Source organism: Crotalus tigris, unplaced genomic scaffold (assembly GCF_016545835.1).
Source record: "Crotalus tigris isolate CLP2741 ecotype Arizona unplaced genomic scaffold, ASM1654583v1 scf7180000017666.379230911805:20528666, whole genome shotgun sequence".
Classification (NCBI taxonomy): Eukaryota; Metazoa; Chordata; class Lepidosauria; order Squamata; family Viperidae; genus Crotalus; species Crotalus tigris.
In genome coordinates, this window is record NW_024096552.1 from 9,333,911 (window position 1) to 9,349,541 (window position 15,631).

The 15,631-nt window shown below is 35.0% G+C and overlaps 1 protein-coding gene across 1 annotated transcript in view; it reads right to left on the bottom strand.

Moving 5' to 3' along the window:
- Positions 1–6,051: 6,051 nt before the first annotated feature.
- LOC120305211 (galanin receptor type 1-like) overlaps positions 6,052–15,631 on the bottom strand; it is a 33,249-nt gene continuing 23,669 nt past the window's right edge. Inside the window, exons 2-3 of the mRNA XM_039336669.1 lie at positions 13,900–13,965; positions 6,052–9,269 (exon numbers count right to left, since the gene is read on the bottom strand). Of these exons, the coding sequence (XP_039192603.1) occupies positions 8,952–9,269; positions 13,900–13,965 (384 nt within the window). The 3' untranslated portion in view covers positions 6,052–8,951. The remainder of the gene's footprint in view (positions 9,270–13,899; positions 13,966–15,631) is intronic.

Genomic DNA, 15,631 nt, shown 5'->3' on the forward strand with positions numbered 1-15,631 from the left:
TACATGGGCAGGCCTCAGAGGATAGGCCTTTTCTGCTGTGGTGCCCCTTATGCAACATTGAGTAAAGCTGACTCCGTCCCTGTTGATTTTACCAAAGTCACTTAAAATCTAGTTATGCCTTCAGGCCCGGCAACCAGCAAGGTACAAAGGTGGCTCCACTGTTGTTAACATTTGCTGTACTATTGTAGCCTTTGTGGCTTTATTTTTTAAATATTTTAATATCTTAAATATTTTATAAACCTATGGTAAGTTGCTCAAAATAATTTTTCGTGAGATGGGCAACCATATAAATCTGATCAATAACTAAATAAATAAACCATATGTCACATTCTCATTGTATTAATTATGTTTTTATTATTGTTTTACCCATTAATGAAGACAATGTTATTTGGTATAGAAACATTTTTATTTACATTGATTGGTCTTCTGTGAACTTTCAGCACTCGTACTTACCGGTATATAAAAGAAATAACACTATGAAAATAATGAGGTGCTCTCAGACTGTCTAAGCATTTGCACTTCTTTAACCAATCTCACAATTAAACTTCACTTGTTGTTGTTATTGTTAATTGCGAAGTTGTGTCCGACCCATCGCGACCCCATGGACAATGTTCCTCCAGGTCTTCCTGTCCTCTACCATCTTCTGGAGTCCATTTAAGTTCACACCTACTGCTTCAGTGACTCCATCCAACCACCTCAGTCTCTGTCGTCCCCTTCTTCTATTGCCCTCAATCTTTCCAAGCATTAGGCGCTTCTCCAGTGAGTCCTTCCTTCTCATTAAAGTATTTGAGTTTCAACTTCAGGATCTGGCCTTCTAAAGAGCAGTCGGGGTTGATCTCTTCTAGGACTGACTGGTTTGAACGCCTTGCAGTCCAAGGGACTCGCAGGAGTCTTATCCAGCACCATAGTTCAAAGGCCTCAATTCTTTTGCGCTCAGCCTTTCTTATGGTCCAACTTTCACAGCCATACATTGCAACTGGGAAAACCATGGCCTGGACTATACGCACTTTTGTTGACAGGGTGATGTCTCTGCTTTTTAGAATGCTGTTTAGATTTGCCATAGCTTTCCTCCCCAGGAGCAAGCGTCTTTTAATTTCTTGGCTGCAGTCCCCATATGAGGTGATCTTGGAGCCCAGAAAAATAAAATCTGTCACTACCTCCATTTCTTCCCCATCTATTTGCCAGGAATTGAGAGGGCCGGATGCCATGATTTGGTTTTCTTAATGTTGAGTTTCAAGCCAACTTTTGCACTCTCCTTCTTCACCCGCATCAAGAGGCTCTTTAGTTCCTCTTCACTTTCTGCCATTAGAGTGGTATCATCTGCATATCTTAGGTTGTTGGTATTTCTCCCGGCAATCTTAATTCCAACTTTTGTTTCATCTAGCCCTGCCTTTCTCATGATGTGCTCTGCATATAAGTTAAATAGGCAGGGCGACAGTATACAGCCTTGCCGGACTCCTTTCTCAATTTTGAATTAATCAGTGGTTCCGTGTCCAGTTCTCACTGTTGCTTCTTGACCTAAACTTCACTACTGAAGCACAATGTATCTTTTAAAACCGTCTCAAAGGGCTTGATCAGTATCAGTTGTGCATATTCTTTTTTTGTTTTATATAGTGAGCCTAAGAAACAAGCCATGCATTTTAAGATAGAGAAAAGCAAAAATTGGTACCATATTCATCCTTAGATAAATGGATATGCTACAAAATGTGGTCTAATTAATAATGTATACATATTAGATTTTCAGGCTACTTGCAAAATATCTACTTTTTTAAAAAAATTCTCTTAAGTCTGCCCCTGTGGGATCAACAATGTTTTGAAGCCAAAGCCATTTATTCACAAACCCTTCCTAAGATATTTAATTTATTTTTATTGTATTCAATTTATGTGGACACCCATCTCAAATAAATGACTCTGAAGAAAGTTATATCAATATAACAACATAAACTGAACATGAAAAATGAGAATTGCCAATTAAAATAAAAAAAAAGTCACAGTCGAATATAATCCTTAACAATATCTGCCAAGCTCATGTAACCTCATAACCTTCTGCCAGAAAGCTGATCACAGTGAGTTTGTGGGAGACTTCTCACAATGACCCGAAAGAGAGGGAGTTCTTAGTAGGCTCACTCTTGCCAGTATGGTATAAAATAGTCGTGGGGAAAGGCAATGGCAACCCACCTAGAAAGCTGTATGAACATAGTTGAAAATGTTAAGAAAAATTTGGGTGAAACATCACTTTCACAAATAGTTCCAGAGACTGTAAGGAACTGGTCACGGACAGTAAAAATGAAAGCGGAGTTACTTGTTTTAAAAGGACAGATAGAGTATGAAATACCGTATGATCCAAGGAAAATTTGAAATTGACAATATGGAAATATAGTTTACCAAATTGGATATTTTAAGTGAAATTAGGTGAAATGGAACAGGCACTTCAGATCAGGTGCTTCCATGGATTATTCATGGCATAAAACCACAAGAGAGAACAAAGTGACAGAAAGTTTATTGCTATGTGATTGTTTCAATTGTTGAACAGAGGATGAACTCATGGTGTGAAATATACAGAGAAAAATGTATAACAGTAAAGTGTAATGGAAGCCTTGATTTGAAAGATGTCCGATCCAAATATGGAGGCACTGTAAGGAATAGATTCAGTAGACTTATAAGAAAAAAAACAAACCTTGATGAACCATGGATAAAGGTAAGCGACATTATGAAAATAGAAGCAGAAAAAAATATTCCCACACTTCAAATGAAAAGAATAAGCTGTAGCAAAAGAAAGAAAATAAAAGCCTCGGGAAACAAGGCCTTGTGACTATCAAATGCAAATTTGCACTGTTATGCAAGGAAAGACAAGGACAGCTATCTCAATCAAGAATGTCAACAAATAATTGAAAATAACAAGAACAGGAGAATGAATTTAATTAGAAATTTTATAACTGAAATAGAAATAGTGAAGAATAATTACAGAAGAGATTTAATAGAGGCAATTGGAAAGAATAAAGGAAGATGTAAAAACTACTGAAATCCATACAAATGGGATTATAGAATGGCAGAAACATTTGTGCATTTTAAGCAAGTCAATACTCAACATTATCTCTTACCATGTGGGAAAAGGACAACAACAAAATAATCTCTAGATTCAAAATCCTAGCTTGCATACTTTGTCCCAAAGGTGCTTTTCAAAAGGCAACTGGGCTTTTTTTTTTTTTCCTTGAAGATGTTTCACTTCTCATCCATCACTTCCTATCTTGAAGCTTCTTGGATGAGAAATGAAACATCTTCAAGGAGAAAACAAAAGAAAGTCCAGCTGCTTTTTGAAAAACACCTTTAGGACAAACATGACCTGGATGGCTGAGAATCTCCATAGACACTCGGGGTAAAACTGTGCTTTAGTTATGCTTATTGTTATATTATTAAAAAATACATTCATGCTGACTTGTATTGTCTTTTTCATTAACAATGAATATGGTACAGGTTTACACTTTCTGTAAGTTGATTAATAGTATTATGTAAAAGCCCAAATTGACCAAAGCTATAATGAGACCCAGGCTGTTCAACATTGCAAATGGAAAGATCACTCTAATGTAGACTATACTGAAGCTGACCAGGAAATATATCAACTCATTTGCCAAATGTACAGTATACCTTGGGGACACAGTGGTATAGAATTAATTATGAAGTATTGTAAATGGACATACAGAATATTTTCCCAGTATTACTATCTTTTAATAAAATTTGTAATAAAAGGATCCTCTTCATATTGTGCACATATAAACTTTCTCTTCTTTCTTTCTTTCTTTCTTTCTTTCTTTCTTTCTTTCTTTCTTTCTTTCTTTCTTTCTTCTCTTTTTTCTTTCTTTTTCTTTCTTTCTCTTTCTTTTTCTTTCTTTCTTTCTTTCTTTCTTTCTTTCTCTTTTTCTTTTTCTTTCTTTCTTTCTTTCTTTCTTTCTTTCTCTTTTTCTTTCTATCCTTCCCTTTCCTTTCGTCTTTCTTTTCTCTCTCTCTTTTACACACATACACACACAGAGAGAGAAACAGAGACAGAGAGAGACAGAGAGAGACAGAGAGAGAGAGACCTCCTGTGTTATTCAAATTGAACCACATTCCAGATTTGCCTGGTTACATCAATAATTCCAATAAATTCTGAGAGTAAATTAAGAAAATATTCCCCTCCTAACTAGCATCTCTCTTTTCTTGGTTTTGCATAATTAGAATTTATAATCATCAGTCAAATTTTAGTTGGGTAGTATACCCATCATTTCCATTCTTTATTGAAGCTAAAATATTCTCATCTTTGAAGTGAGTCTCAATCATATCCAGTAAATATTTACTACTACTTCTTCAAATGTAATGTGCAACATCTCTGTGCTGCATCTTATCACATACTTAGGCCTACAAACATGATTTAATATATTTATCATTTTATAAAAATATTCTATTCAGCTCTTCTAGTATTTGTGAACTATTGACATATATTAATCAGTATACAATTAACATATCCATACATAAAATTGATTATTGGCAGTAAAAAATTAAACTTATGATGGTATTTCTAAGTAAGGATGGCATCTTAATTGGGAAACAAAGTTAAGTAAATCTCTACTCAGTGCTAAAGGGAAGCAGGTTGTGAATTCAAATTGCCAATCTAAGATCTGATTTTCATTCAGATCAACAAAAGAGCTGTTTTTTTCTTTTATTAACACATTTGTCAGTTGAAGAATAAGGCATTTATTCTTCTCACCTTCCTTACAGCTCTCTCTCCCTCTCTCTGCATGTATTTGTTTGCTGACATTATTATGAAATGGAAACAAAAAATACCACCTGTGGAAGAATAGAGCTGGATAAAAACAAAATTGAAAGCAGGTAAGAGAAGATTCAAAGAATGATGAATAAATGTTAAATATGATAAGACATATTCTGAAACAGGGGGATTAGTTTAACACACAATGAAATGACACTGGAAAAAAGTTGGATTCATGCATTTGTGTATTATATAAGGCAAAAATGGCAGGAGGGAGACAGATGTGGCTTTCAAAAGGCACATATATTTGTGAAATACCAAGATAAATATCAAATAACAAACTGAGGTAAATATCTGTCAAACACCAATTTATGTCATGATGCACATCAGATAGATAGATAGATAGATAGATAGATAGATAGATAGATAGATAGACAGAGACAGATGCTTTTGAATAGGTTTTAGCTATTGCAATAATTTTATTTACCCTTTGATCAATGAAGTCACTACAATACAATTTGATGGCTACTGTTTATTTTTCTTACTCTTGGAAGCAGAAACCTCTACAAACAACATAGCAATAATAGTTGGCACTATTATCATACTTTAAAAAGTTAGAACAATTAGGAATTTCAGCTTAAAACAATGTTCATCACATTTACTTATCATTCTTTTGCAGGAATAGATATGTACAGGGTGGGCAACTGTCACGCATCATAGTTATAAAGCTAGATGTTTGTGTGATGTAGAAGCACTAATTTCATTGGTGCAAATGAAATTATTATTGTTATATGTAAACGTTGAATGTTGTTTGAGTCTCAATTTGAATTGCATCATCAGGCTTATCTTATCTAAACCTAGACACTAATAATGTTGGGCCATGTAAGTAGCACATTACCAGAGAGCACCAGACTTGTGGGATACACTGGGAAGTAAAAAAATAAAATAGAAAAAAATAAAGAATCTAGAAGGGTACCGTGGTACATGGTGCACATTAGTCTGTATATAGTATTAAAGCACTTCTGTAGAGATAGTCCTCAATTTACAACAGGTCATTTAGTGACCGTTCAAAGTTACAACAGCACTGAAAAAGTGACTTTTTTCACACTTATGACCATTGCAGCATCCCCATGGTCACATGATCAAAATTCAGAAGCTTGACAACTGACTTATGATAATTTCAATGTCCCAGGGTCATATGAATACTTTTTGAAACCTTCTAACAAGCAAGGTCAATATGGAAGCCACATTCATTTAACAACCACGTTACTAACTTAACAACTGCAGTGATTCTCTTAACAATTGTGATAAGAGACATCATAAAATGGGGCAAAGCTCACTTAAAAATGTCTCACTTAGCAACAGTTGAGCCAAATTTTGGGCTCAATTGTTGTCGTAAGTCAAGAACTATCTGTACTGTTGTGTTACATGTATACTTGCATCTATATGTAAAGGAAGTCTCAACCCTGACAAAGACATTCTATATCAATGGTAGAGCAGAACTTCTGCTTTTGTAGAAATATATACATGAGCCAAGAAATTTTAGACCAGTAAGATGATGCAGAAAGATGCGCCTTTACAAAGCTTTGTACATGGCTACCCAGTGACTAAAAATGCCTGAGGCATTAAAATTAAATGCAATATTAAGGCACACATGCAGTATCAAGCAGTGTTTATGTTTTGTGTTATACAGTCAGGTACAGAAATACATATGCATTTTTTAAATGGAAAAACAGACACCAGAAATTAAACAAGTAATGCAATCTGTTTAAAGTCATTGCTTTGTGATCTTTTCTGCACAGCTCTGAATTAAATTCAGTCTTGGCAGCATTCATTTCTTCTCATTTACTTGTTACATGTTAGCGATGCTTCTTTCTTCAGGTTATGAGATGCACAGCCATGAAAAATATTGTTTTGTAAGTATCCAAAAGAGAGTAATGTTCATAAACATGCATTTTCTTCCGCCTGAATTATTTGAATCACTGAATCATTCAAGATGGAAAAGGATTTTACTTTGGGGGATATAGAGCTCCTCTTACTTAATATCTTTATAATTGGCATGTCTATTTATATATTTATTTTAGCAAAACTTTTATGCACGTGACTATGATCTCCCTCTTAAAAAAGGACATTTTCTTAATGCTTCCATAAGACAGCATCAACAACCTGCTCCGAAGGTGTTTGTTAAGACATTCTCATGATCAAATTCAAGCATAAATGGAATGTTAAGCTGATGCAATATCAAGCATTAGAGAAAAACAGTACAGGACACAGATTTCAAAAGATTAAAGTGTCTTCTTCTGCTCCCATTTATTGGATATTAATGGTTTATTGGGTATAATACTGAAGTAATCTTGAGTACCTAACACTTTCACAGAATCCTTGAGCAAAATGGGACATGATCAATCTGAAGAGAAACAAGAGAATGGGATATATTGAAGAAAATATCTGCTACGTCACTTTTTTCTTTAAAAAAAAAGTGTCTAGCATACCAAAGATGTTTTACCTCACCCTACATTCTAGCACAGCTAGTCATCGTGCTTAACAGCTTTTCCTAACAAGCTTCCTTCCAGATAACATGGATATATCAGTGAGATAAATACCTAAATATGTCTGCAAAACATATCCATCTGATATACAATCAGTTTGGTCTAGTGGTTAAGGCACCAGGCTAGAAACTGGGAGATCTTAAGTTCTAGTCCCATTTTAGACATGAAAGTTGGCTGGGTAACCTTGGTCTAGTCACTCTATGTTTGCATAGCCAGTTCACTGCTCCCAGCTCCAAACATGCTTGGGGCTGCAAGCACCACAGCATTCCTTTCAATGTGTATTCCCCACTGGGTGGCTGCTTACTCTCTTGTAATCTCTTCCTCTTCAGTCTTTCCATTCCACAATGGAAGACTGCTACTGCAGGATGCTGCAAAAGTCATAAATGCAGGCATTGGTTTTAAAGTTATTTTTAAGTATTGTTATAACTTCAAACAGTCACTGAATGAGGCATTCATTAAGTGAGGATTACCTGTATTTTTAGTTCTGCATCTTTTCTTTCTAACGCTGCCTGTTATGATCTTATCCTTGTTACAGCTGGGGTTCAGGCATCTGACCCATAATTATTATTATTCTACAAACTTTGGAGCATTTTGACTTTTTGTTTCGGAATGATCAGAGCCAAGGAACTCATCAAAATGGAAAAATAGCATTTTGTAATATGCCACAATGTACTGTGTACTTACTCCCTCATTCAACATGTCAGATCTATAGAACAGATTTGAAGTCTAGCCTTCTTAAAAGTCAAACATATATTTTTTTAATGCTTGATAGGATGAATTCTCCAATATAATTGTCCTTTTCATTCAGTTCATCACAGAATGTACAGGAATGTATCCTGTGCCTTTGTCAAACACACTTAGAAGTAGTAGTAATTGATAGGTTTGAATGAAAGCAGCTATATAGCAGCTCGTTACTTATTCTAGTCCTCCTCTAAAAATGCATATGAAGCATAATTGCTTGATCACTTTCTTTGCAATTATAGTAAATAACCAAATTCACCGCCCATAATTTGTATTTCTGGCGTTGTACAGTTTATGTAAATATCAAGTACCAGAAAAAAAAATAGTTTGAAATCAACTCTAATCATAAACCAGGCAGATAAATAGTTAGCATGGATCCAAGTTACAGAATTGTTTAAATAAATAAGCAAATTATCTGCTATGCATAAAATTATTGATGGAAGCAGAATATAAATTAATACTATTAGTTTTGAATTACTTTCGTCAAAAATCTAAAAATGCATCTATACAAACTAATTTTATGCAAGAGTTCTCAACTTACAACTTACAAATGGCTTAAGCGATTTACATTAATAAACTTGTATAAGAAAAAAACCCCAATATTTTAAGCATAACACAAATGCATTAGAGCAAGAGGAATTATATATTAATCTTATTCAATTAATTGTTTTAATTTTTAAAAATAATTCTTATTCAAACTTCTTTCAGTAAGAAGGGCATTAAAGTATTTTGTCTATGAATCAGATTTTCTTACTCCTTTCAGCAGCAAAATAAACTGAACTTCAATTAGTTGGGTACTAATGACCCATACAAAATTGAAATATTTGCTCAGTTTGGGAATTGCATTTTTTTAAATCAAAGCAGCTAGAGCAAGTCCATTCCTATGAAACAGCAGCAGAACAGCCAACCACATTCATTCTTCAAACATGTGTAGAATTAGTAGTTGGAGGCGTGTCAATATTACTCTTATTATCTTTAACTTCATTCAGAGGTGAATTGTGACCAATCTGACATTCAAACACTTGCTTATAGGCCTTTCTAAAATTCTCAGAAAGGAATGCATATATAATAGGATTCACTGAAGAATTACTGTAAGCCAGGCAATGTGCTGTTATTCTGAAGAAAAATGAAGCTTGAGTTAGAGGGAAATCTCCAAATTCAGCCCAGAGGTGGATGACATGATGTGGGAGCCAAGATATCCCAAAAACCACCACAACCACAAGGACAGTTTGAGCAGTCTAAGAGAGAGAGAGAGAGAGGGAGAAACAATAAATAATGTGAAAAGGCTGTCACACGATTAAATTATACAAATAATCACTAATGCATCATAAAAGCAATGAAAATAGAAAGGATATGTCTAAGCAAATCCTTCAGTGACTTGAGAGGTTTAATAAGAGCAAGGTATTACTTTATGATAAAAATCCTAAAAACACTTAAGTTGAAGTAAGAGCCATTCAATTCTGAGTTATAGCCTTAGGAGTGCTTTGTAAATTATCCATTGGTGTGCTGAAATTTCTATATTAACCTTGTCAAAACATTTAAAACTCAAAGCCCCCTTTAGACTCCTGGATCTTAACCATGAAGAGATTTCAGACCGAGATATGATAATCACTGGTCCAGAAAATTTTATGTCAGATGCATATGCGGATAACCAGTTAACCAATTTTCCATAGGTTATCTGAATTCACAGTTGATATCATTATAAAAAATATAAATATCAAAAATATAATTTATCGTCGTCTAAAAAGCTCTGATTGTCACTATTTTAATTAAGGAGGGTTTTTTTATAAAAAAAATCAATCGACCTGTGTTGTATCATCTGTTGATAATAGTGAACCATAATTCTTTCTGTCTATAAACCTAGCTGAAACAAAAGATATTTCTTTACATTTAATTTATAGGTATCTTTCCTTTGTCCTTTTTAAAAACTCTGAGGTGTATATGTTATAACTGGTGACAGTTTAAAATAATGAGAAAGGAGCCCTTTGAAAATAGTAATTGTATATAATAAGCTGAAAATCTCTTGCAACACCATATTATGTTACAGCAGAAGCCATTTACTGTTATTAATATGGTTTGCAACCGGGGAGATTCTACACTATTGTTATTGTTTACTTATTGTAATTTTATAAAATTTTATAAAAAGCAAAACCTGTGAAGAGTGATTCTCCCAAACAACAAATACATTTTAAAACCATTTATGTTTATACATCAAACCCAGGCTGTAAAACCTATTTGTATCAAACTCCCCCTTCCAATCTTATAAGGACTCCAACATTTTAGATATCATCCAAGATTTCAGTCATTTGTATTATTCTAGTTTTAATTTACCATTGGTATCATGGGTTAATCTTCAGCAAGGAGACTTATATTGTACACAATATGTCTGTGAGTAAGCCCTAAAAATAATTAAGCATGACTTATCTCTGAATAGTACATTAATGTCCCTATCCACTCAGTCTTAATGTCCCTATCCACTCAGTCTGTTTGTTTGTTTGTTTCAATTTATATACTGCCCATCTCCCAAATGATTCTGAGATGCTTACAATTAGAAACCTATATATAGGTTTCTATATAGAAATCTAATAATCTAGAAGACAGAGGTGATGGTAAATGTAGAGGTGCCAAGTGACAGCAACATCAGGAAAAAGGTGTATGAGAAGCTGGAGAAGTACCAGGGCCTGAAAAAGGAATTGGAGAGGTTGTGGAAAGTAAAGACCAAGGTATTCCCAGTGGTGGTAGGAGCACTCAGGACTGGGACTCCTAAACTGAGAGAGAGACTTCAACAGATCCCAGGAACAGCACCAGAGATATCTGTCCAAAAGAGTGCAGTGCTTAGAACAGTTAAGATATTGTGCAGAACTCTCCAGCCCCAGGTTTCTGATACAGGACCCAAGATTGAGGAAGGCACATATCACCCCCAAGAGTGATACAACAGTAACAGTCCCTCTATGCCCTAGAACAGGGGTCTTCAAACTTGGCTGCTTTAAGACTTGTGGACTTCAATTCCCAGAATTCCTCAGCCAGCCATGCTGGGAATTGAAGTCCACAAGTCTTAAAGCGGCCAAGTTTGGAAATCCCTGCCCTAGACCATAACTCTCAGCCAGAGTTTCATACTCAGTTATCTGTAAGGCAGAGCTTCTGAAAGCCAGTAACGAATTGCAGAGAACCACCACCACTTCCCATCTTCTGAAGTCATGGCTAGTGCCAAACCCAAAACCCAGGTGGCACAAGGCCAAGAGGTCCATCCAAGTTTCATTGAAACAAGCCAGGTTGGCCGTTTCATCCACTATCAAATTGTACATAAGGGCAACTTTATTATAGATCAATCTGCTGTTCACAGCAATAGCCAGAACCCAGGGCCAACAAGGATCCTGCGACCTGGATGTTTATCTTGAATATTTTCCTAAAAGCAAGCTGGATAATGTGGCAGAAATAGAATTTATCTCAAAGCTACTTTCATAATGATCAGTGCTGATGAACTTCTTCAAATCCTTTTTAGTGTTTTTATTATTATTATTATTAACAACAAGAGCAACAGAAAAGAAGAAGAAGAAGAAGAAGAAGAAGAAGAAGAAGAAGAAGAAGAAGAAGAAGAAGAAGAAGAAGAAGAAGAAGAAGAAGAAGAAGAAGAAGAGAGGAGGAGGAGGAGGAGGAGGAGGAGGAGGAGGAGACTGGACAGCCATTTGTCTAAAATGCTATAGGGTTTCCTGCCTGAGCAGGGGGTTGGACTAGAAGACCTCCAAGGTCCCTTCCAACTCTATTATTGTTGTTGTTGTTAATGTTGGAAGGTCATCTAGTCCAACCCCCTGCTCAGGCAGGAAACCCTATACCCAGTGGTGGCATTCAGCCAGTTCGCACCAGTTTGGCAGAACCGGTAGCTAGTTTTTTGTTGCCCAGGCCCAGAATGGATTTCCGGAAGCGGCATCCACACAGAGAACCAGTTGTTCACATATTTGAACCCCACCACTGCCTATACCATTTCAAACAAATGGCTATCCAGTCTTTTCTTAAAAACTCCCAGTGGTGTAGCAACCACAACTTCTGATGGCAAGCTATTCCACTGATTAATTGCTCAACTGTCAAGAAATGTCTTCTTATTTTTGGTTGTTCTCTCTCCTTGATTAGTTTCCATCCATTGCTTCTTGTCCTGCCTTCCGGTGCTTTGGAGAATAGCTTGACTCCCTCTTCTTTGTGGCAGCCTCTGAGATATTGGAACACTGTTATCATGTCACCCCTCATCCTTTTCTTCATTAGACTAGACATTCCCAATTCCAGCAACCGTTCCTTATATGTTTTTTTGTCTGCACGTATTCAACAAATAAAGAACATTATGACATAAAGGGGGAAAAACAAATAAAAAATGTTTTAAGAAGAATTTAAGATCTTTTTTCTTATGGGGAGGGTTTTTTTAAAGTGTTGTGCCTTTATTATATCATGTTGTTTTTAGACTGCTGTATAGGGCTCATAAGCAAGGACATAACTTCTGCTTTTAAGTAAGACAGAAAATAAATATAATTCTTGGAAATGTTATTTGATTGCATGTTTGATCATTGGCACTGATCTGCTAAATAAAGTCACAGGTGTATCTGCTGAGGACAGAAGTCTGAAAATCATATATCTTTTATATTTCTGGTTTATCTTGGAAAATGTCAACGTCTACTGGAAATTTTTAAAATTAAAAAAGACATTATTTGTTTACAAGACATTCATATAATAAGAATGATCTGAAATATTTCATTTATAAAATCCTTGAATGAAGAATCCTTGAATGAAAAAGAGAAAATGAATTGTTTTTTTATATTAACCTTCAACTAAAACTAAACTACAACTTGTATTGACTAATGAACACAGCAGATTTGTTGGGGTAGACCAGGGGTAGGCAACTCACTCAGGAATTCTGGGAGTTGAAGTCCACGAGTCATAAAAGAGCCAAGTTTGCCTACCCCTGGGGTAGACATTAATTTACATGGGGTTAAAACTAAACTGTTTAGACTCTATTCCCCAAATGAGGTGAAAGCTATCTCTTAAAAACAAGGTATGGAGAGATTATTAGACTTTTCTTATGAAAGTTAGTGTTGATGACATACAGGTAGTCCTTGACTTAACAACCAAAATTGAGCCCAAAAGCTCTGTTGCTAAGTGAGATGTTTGTTAAGTAAAATTTGCCCCATTTTATGATCAGTTGCAACAGTTGTTAAATGAATCACTGCAGTTATTAAGTTAGTACCACAGTTGTTAAAGTGAACCTGGCTTCCCTATTGACTTTGCTTATTGGAAGGTCACAAAAGGTGATCACATAACCCCGGGACACTGCAACTGTCATAAATATGAACTAATTGCCAAGGATCTGAATTCTGATCACATGACCATCAGGATGTTGTCATGGTTGTAAGTGTGAAAAACAGCCATAAGTCACTTTTTTCAACACCATTGTAACTTCAAACAGTCACTAAATGAAATGTTGTAAGTCAAGGACTATCTGTATTGAAATGGAGTGATCTCCCCACAACTGGACAGGACTTCTGAGAAAAATATTGAAATTACAAGGTAAATTAACAAGTTGTTTTTAATTTGATGGACTATTTAGGGTTGGTTAATATATGAAGGCAGAAAAAATAGCATTTCAAGACAGTATATTTATTTTTCAGGAATTTTCCCCAGAAAGCAATAAAGCTTAATATCTGTTACCTGTTACCTCACTCTTCTGCTCTAATTTTGATTGCTATCATTTTTCCACCTTCTTTTCTTTGTTTTATCATAGTATGACAAAGGGAACTCAAACATGCAAATTACTTTGTAACATACTAATTGGCTTAATAAATATGCTGCTCTACTATAGATTGTTTTATAAGAAAAGCTGTTTACCTTCTTCTTGGATGCTTCTGACTTCTTTGAAATGTTCCTCAGCTTCTTATGCAGATGATTGAGGACCTGAAAAATATTAATACCTTTCATATAATTAGTTTATTTGCACTATTTTGCATTTTCTTTCAAATATATACTAATCGATTTTTCTCAGCAGAAATATCTAATACATCCCACAACTTTAATCTCTAACTTGCTAACTATATTAATTCTCCTCAAACATAGAAAAATAATATTTGAAGCATGGTTTGCTAAAATCTATTGGGGGAAAAAATTGAACTCTTGTTCCAAACCATTTTTGTATAAATTATAATCAGATCAGTAAATAAATCATGTTTTCATTTGGTTCATCCCACAACATTCATACTATATAATGACAACACCTTAACATGTGATTGCTATTCATCTGTTGCCACCTTCGCATTCATTAAGAGCATATATGCACAACATACTTGTTCTGTGTGCCTATCAGATCTGATCCTAAGCCAGTTTAAGAAAATCCTATTCAAATTGGCATCAGTTTATAAGTGTTCACCTCATACTTCAGGCTATCATTTCATCCCATTGTTTCTATATCCACCTACTTGTATTTTCCAATATTACCCCCTTTTATTTCTATGGGTAGATCCTTCTGGAGATCAGTATTTTTATGTCTGCAGGCACACATATAAACTTATACATACACACATATATAAATGATTGACACAGGTATAGATAACACTCACATACACATACACAAGGTTAAATTAAATTTATGTATGCAAAATTATCAAAATCCACTTAGATGCAACCATGACAAAGTTGTTGTTTTTTTTAAACAAATCTTCCTTACCTCTTTATCTCTTCAAAAGGCTGTTTTGCTTCTATTATACTTGTAGAATAGAATAGTCAGTAAAACTCTTTTTATATCATGCCAGCAAATTTTGTTAATTAAAAATCCATCAAGAAAATGATTTTTTAAATTATTATTATTACTTGTCGTTCTTCCTTTGCTTTATCTAATAAGTGCAATTCCATTGTTTCACTGATTTTCTAATTACCTGAGATAAAACAGTTTCACTCAGCTTCTAGACAAGCCTATAAGGTCCTTGGGATTTTGAGAAGCTGAGATTGAAGGCTTTCTTTCAGATAACTAGAAATTGTTGCTGTGGTGGAACTGTATTTATTAGGGAAAAAAGGAAGAGAGAACAAGCTCAGAAACTATTATTAGTATAATTGTTAGCACAGTCAGATGTTTAGATCCATGCTAGCTAGGGAATTCTGGGAGTTGAAGTCCACAAGTCTTAAAGTTGCAAAGTTTGGAGATCCCTGGTTTAGACTGTATTTGATATTTTTATCCACCTATCGATCCGTTCCCAAGGACTTGCGATAGGCAAATGTTGTTCAATGGTTTTGAAGGTATCGTCATGGGATGTACTTAAAACTACCTTTTGCAACTGACTGATGGGTGATCATCTGCAGAGTAGCCATTGAACTACTGTACTGTAACTAGACTGAAGCAAACTGAAAACACTCTAACCTAGCTAGAAGCATTTGAGAAACATAGAGGGGAAAGTGTACTTCTAAAACAGATTAGAGAAATAGATGTGAGTGTTGCTTTCAACATCAACATCATCTGTTTTTATCTTCCAGCTAGTTTTGGTGACAGGCAAGAGGGAAAGTTTTAAAGTGAGTATCCGTACTAATTCTACACATCAGTACTGGAAAGTGAGTATGGCTTGGTAACATTCTT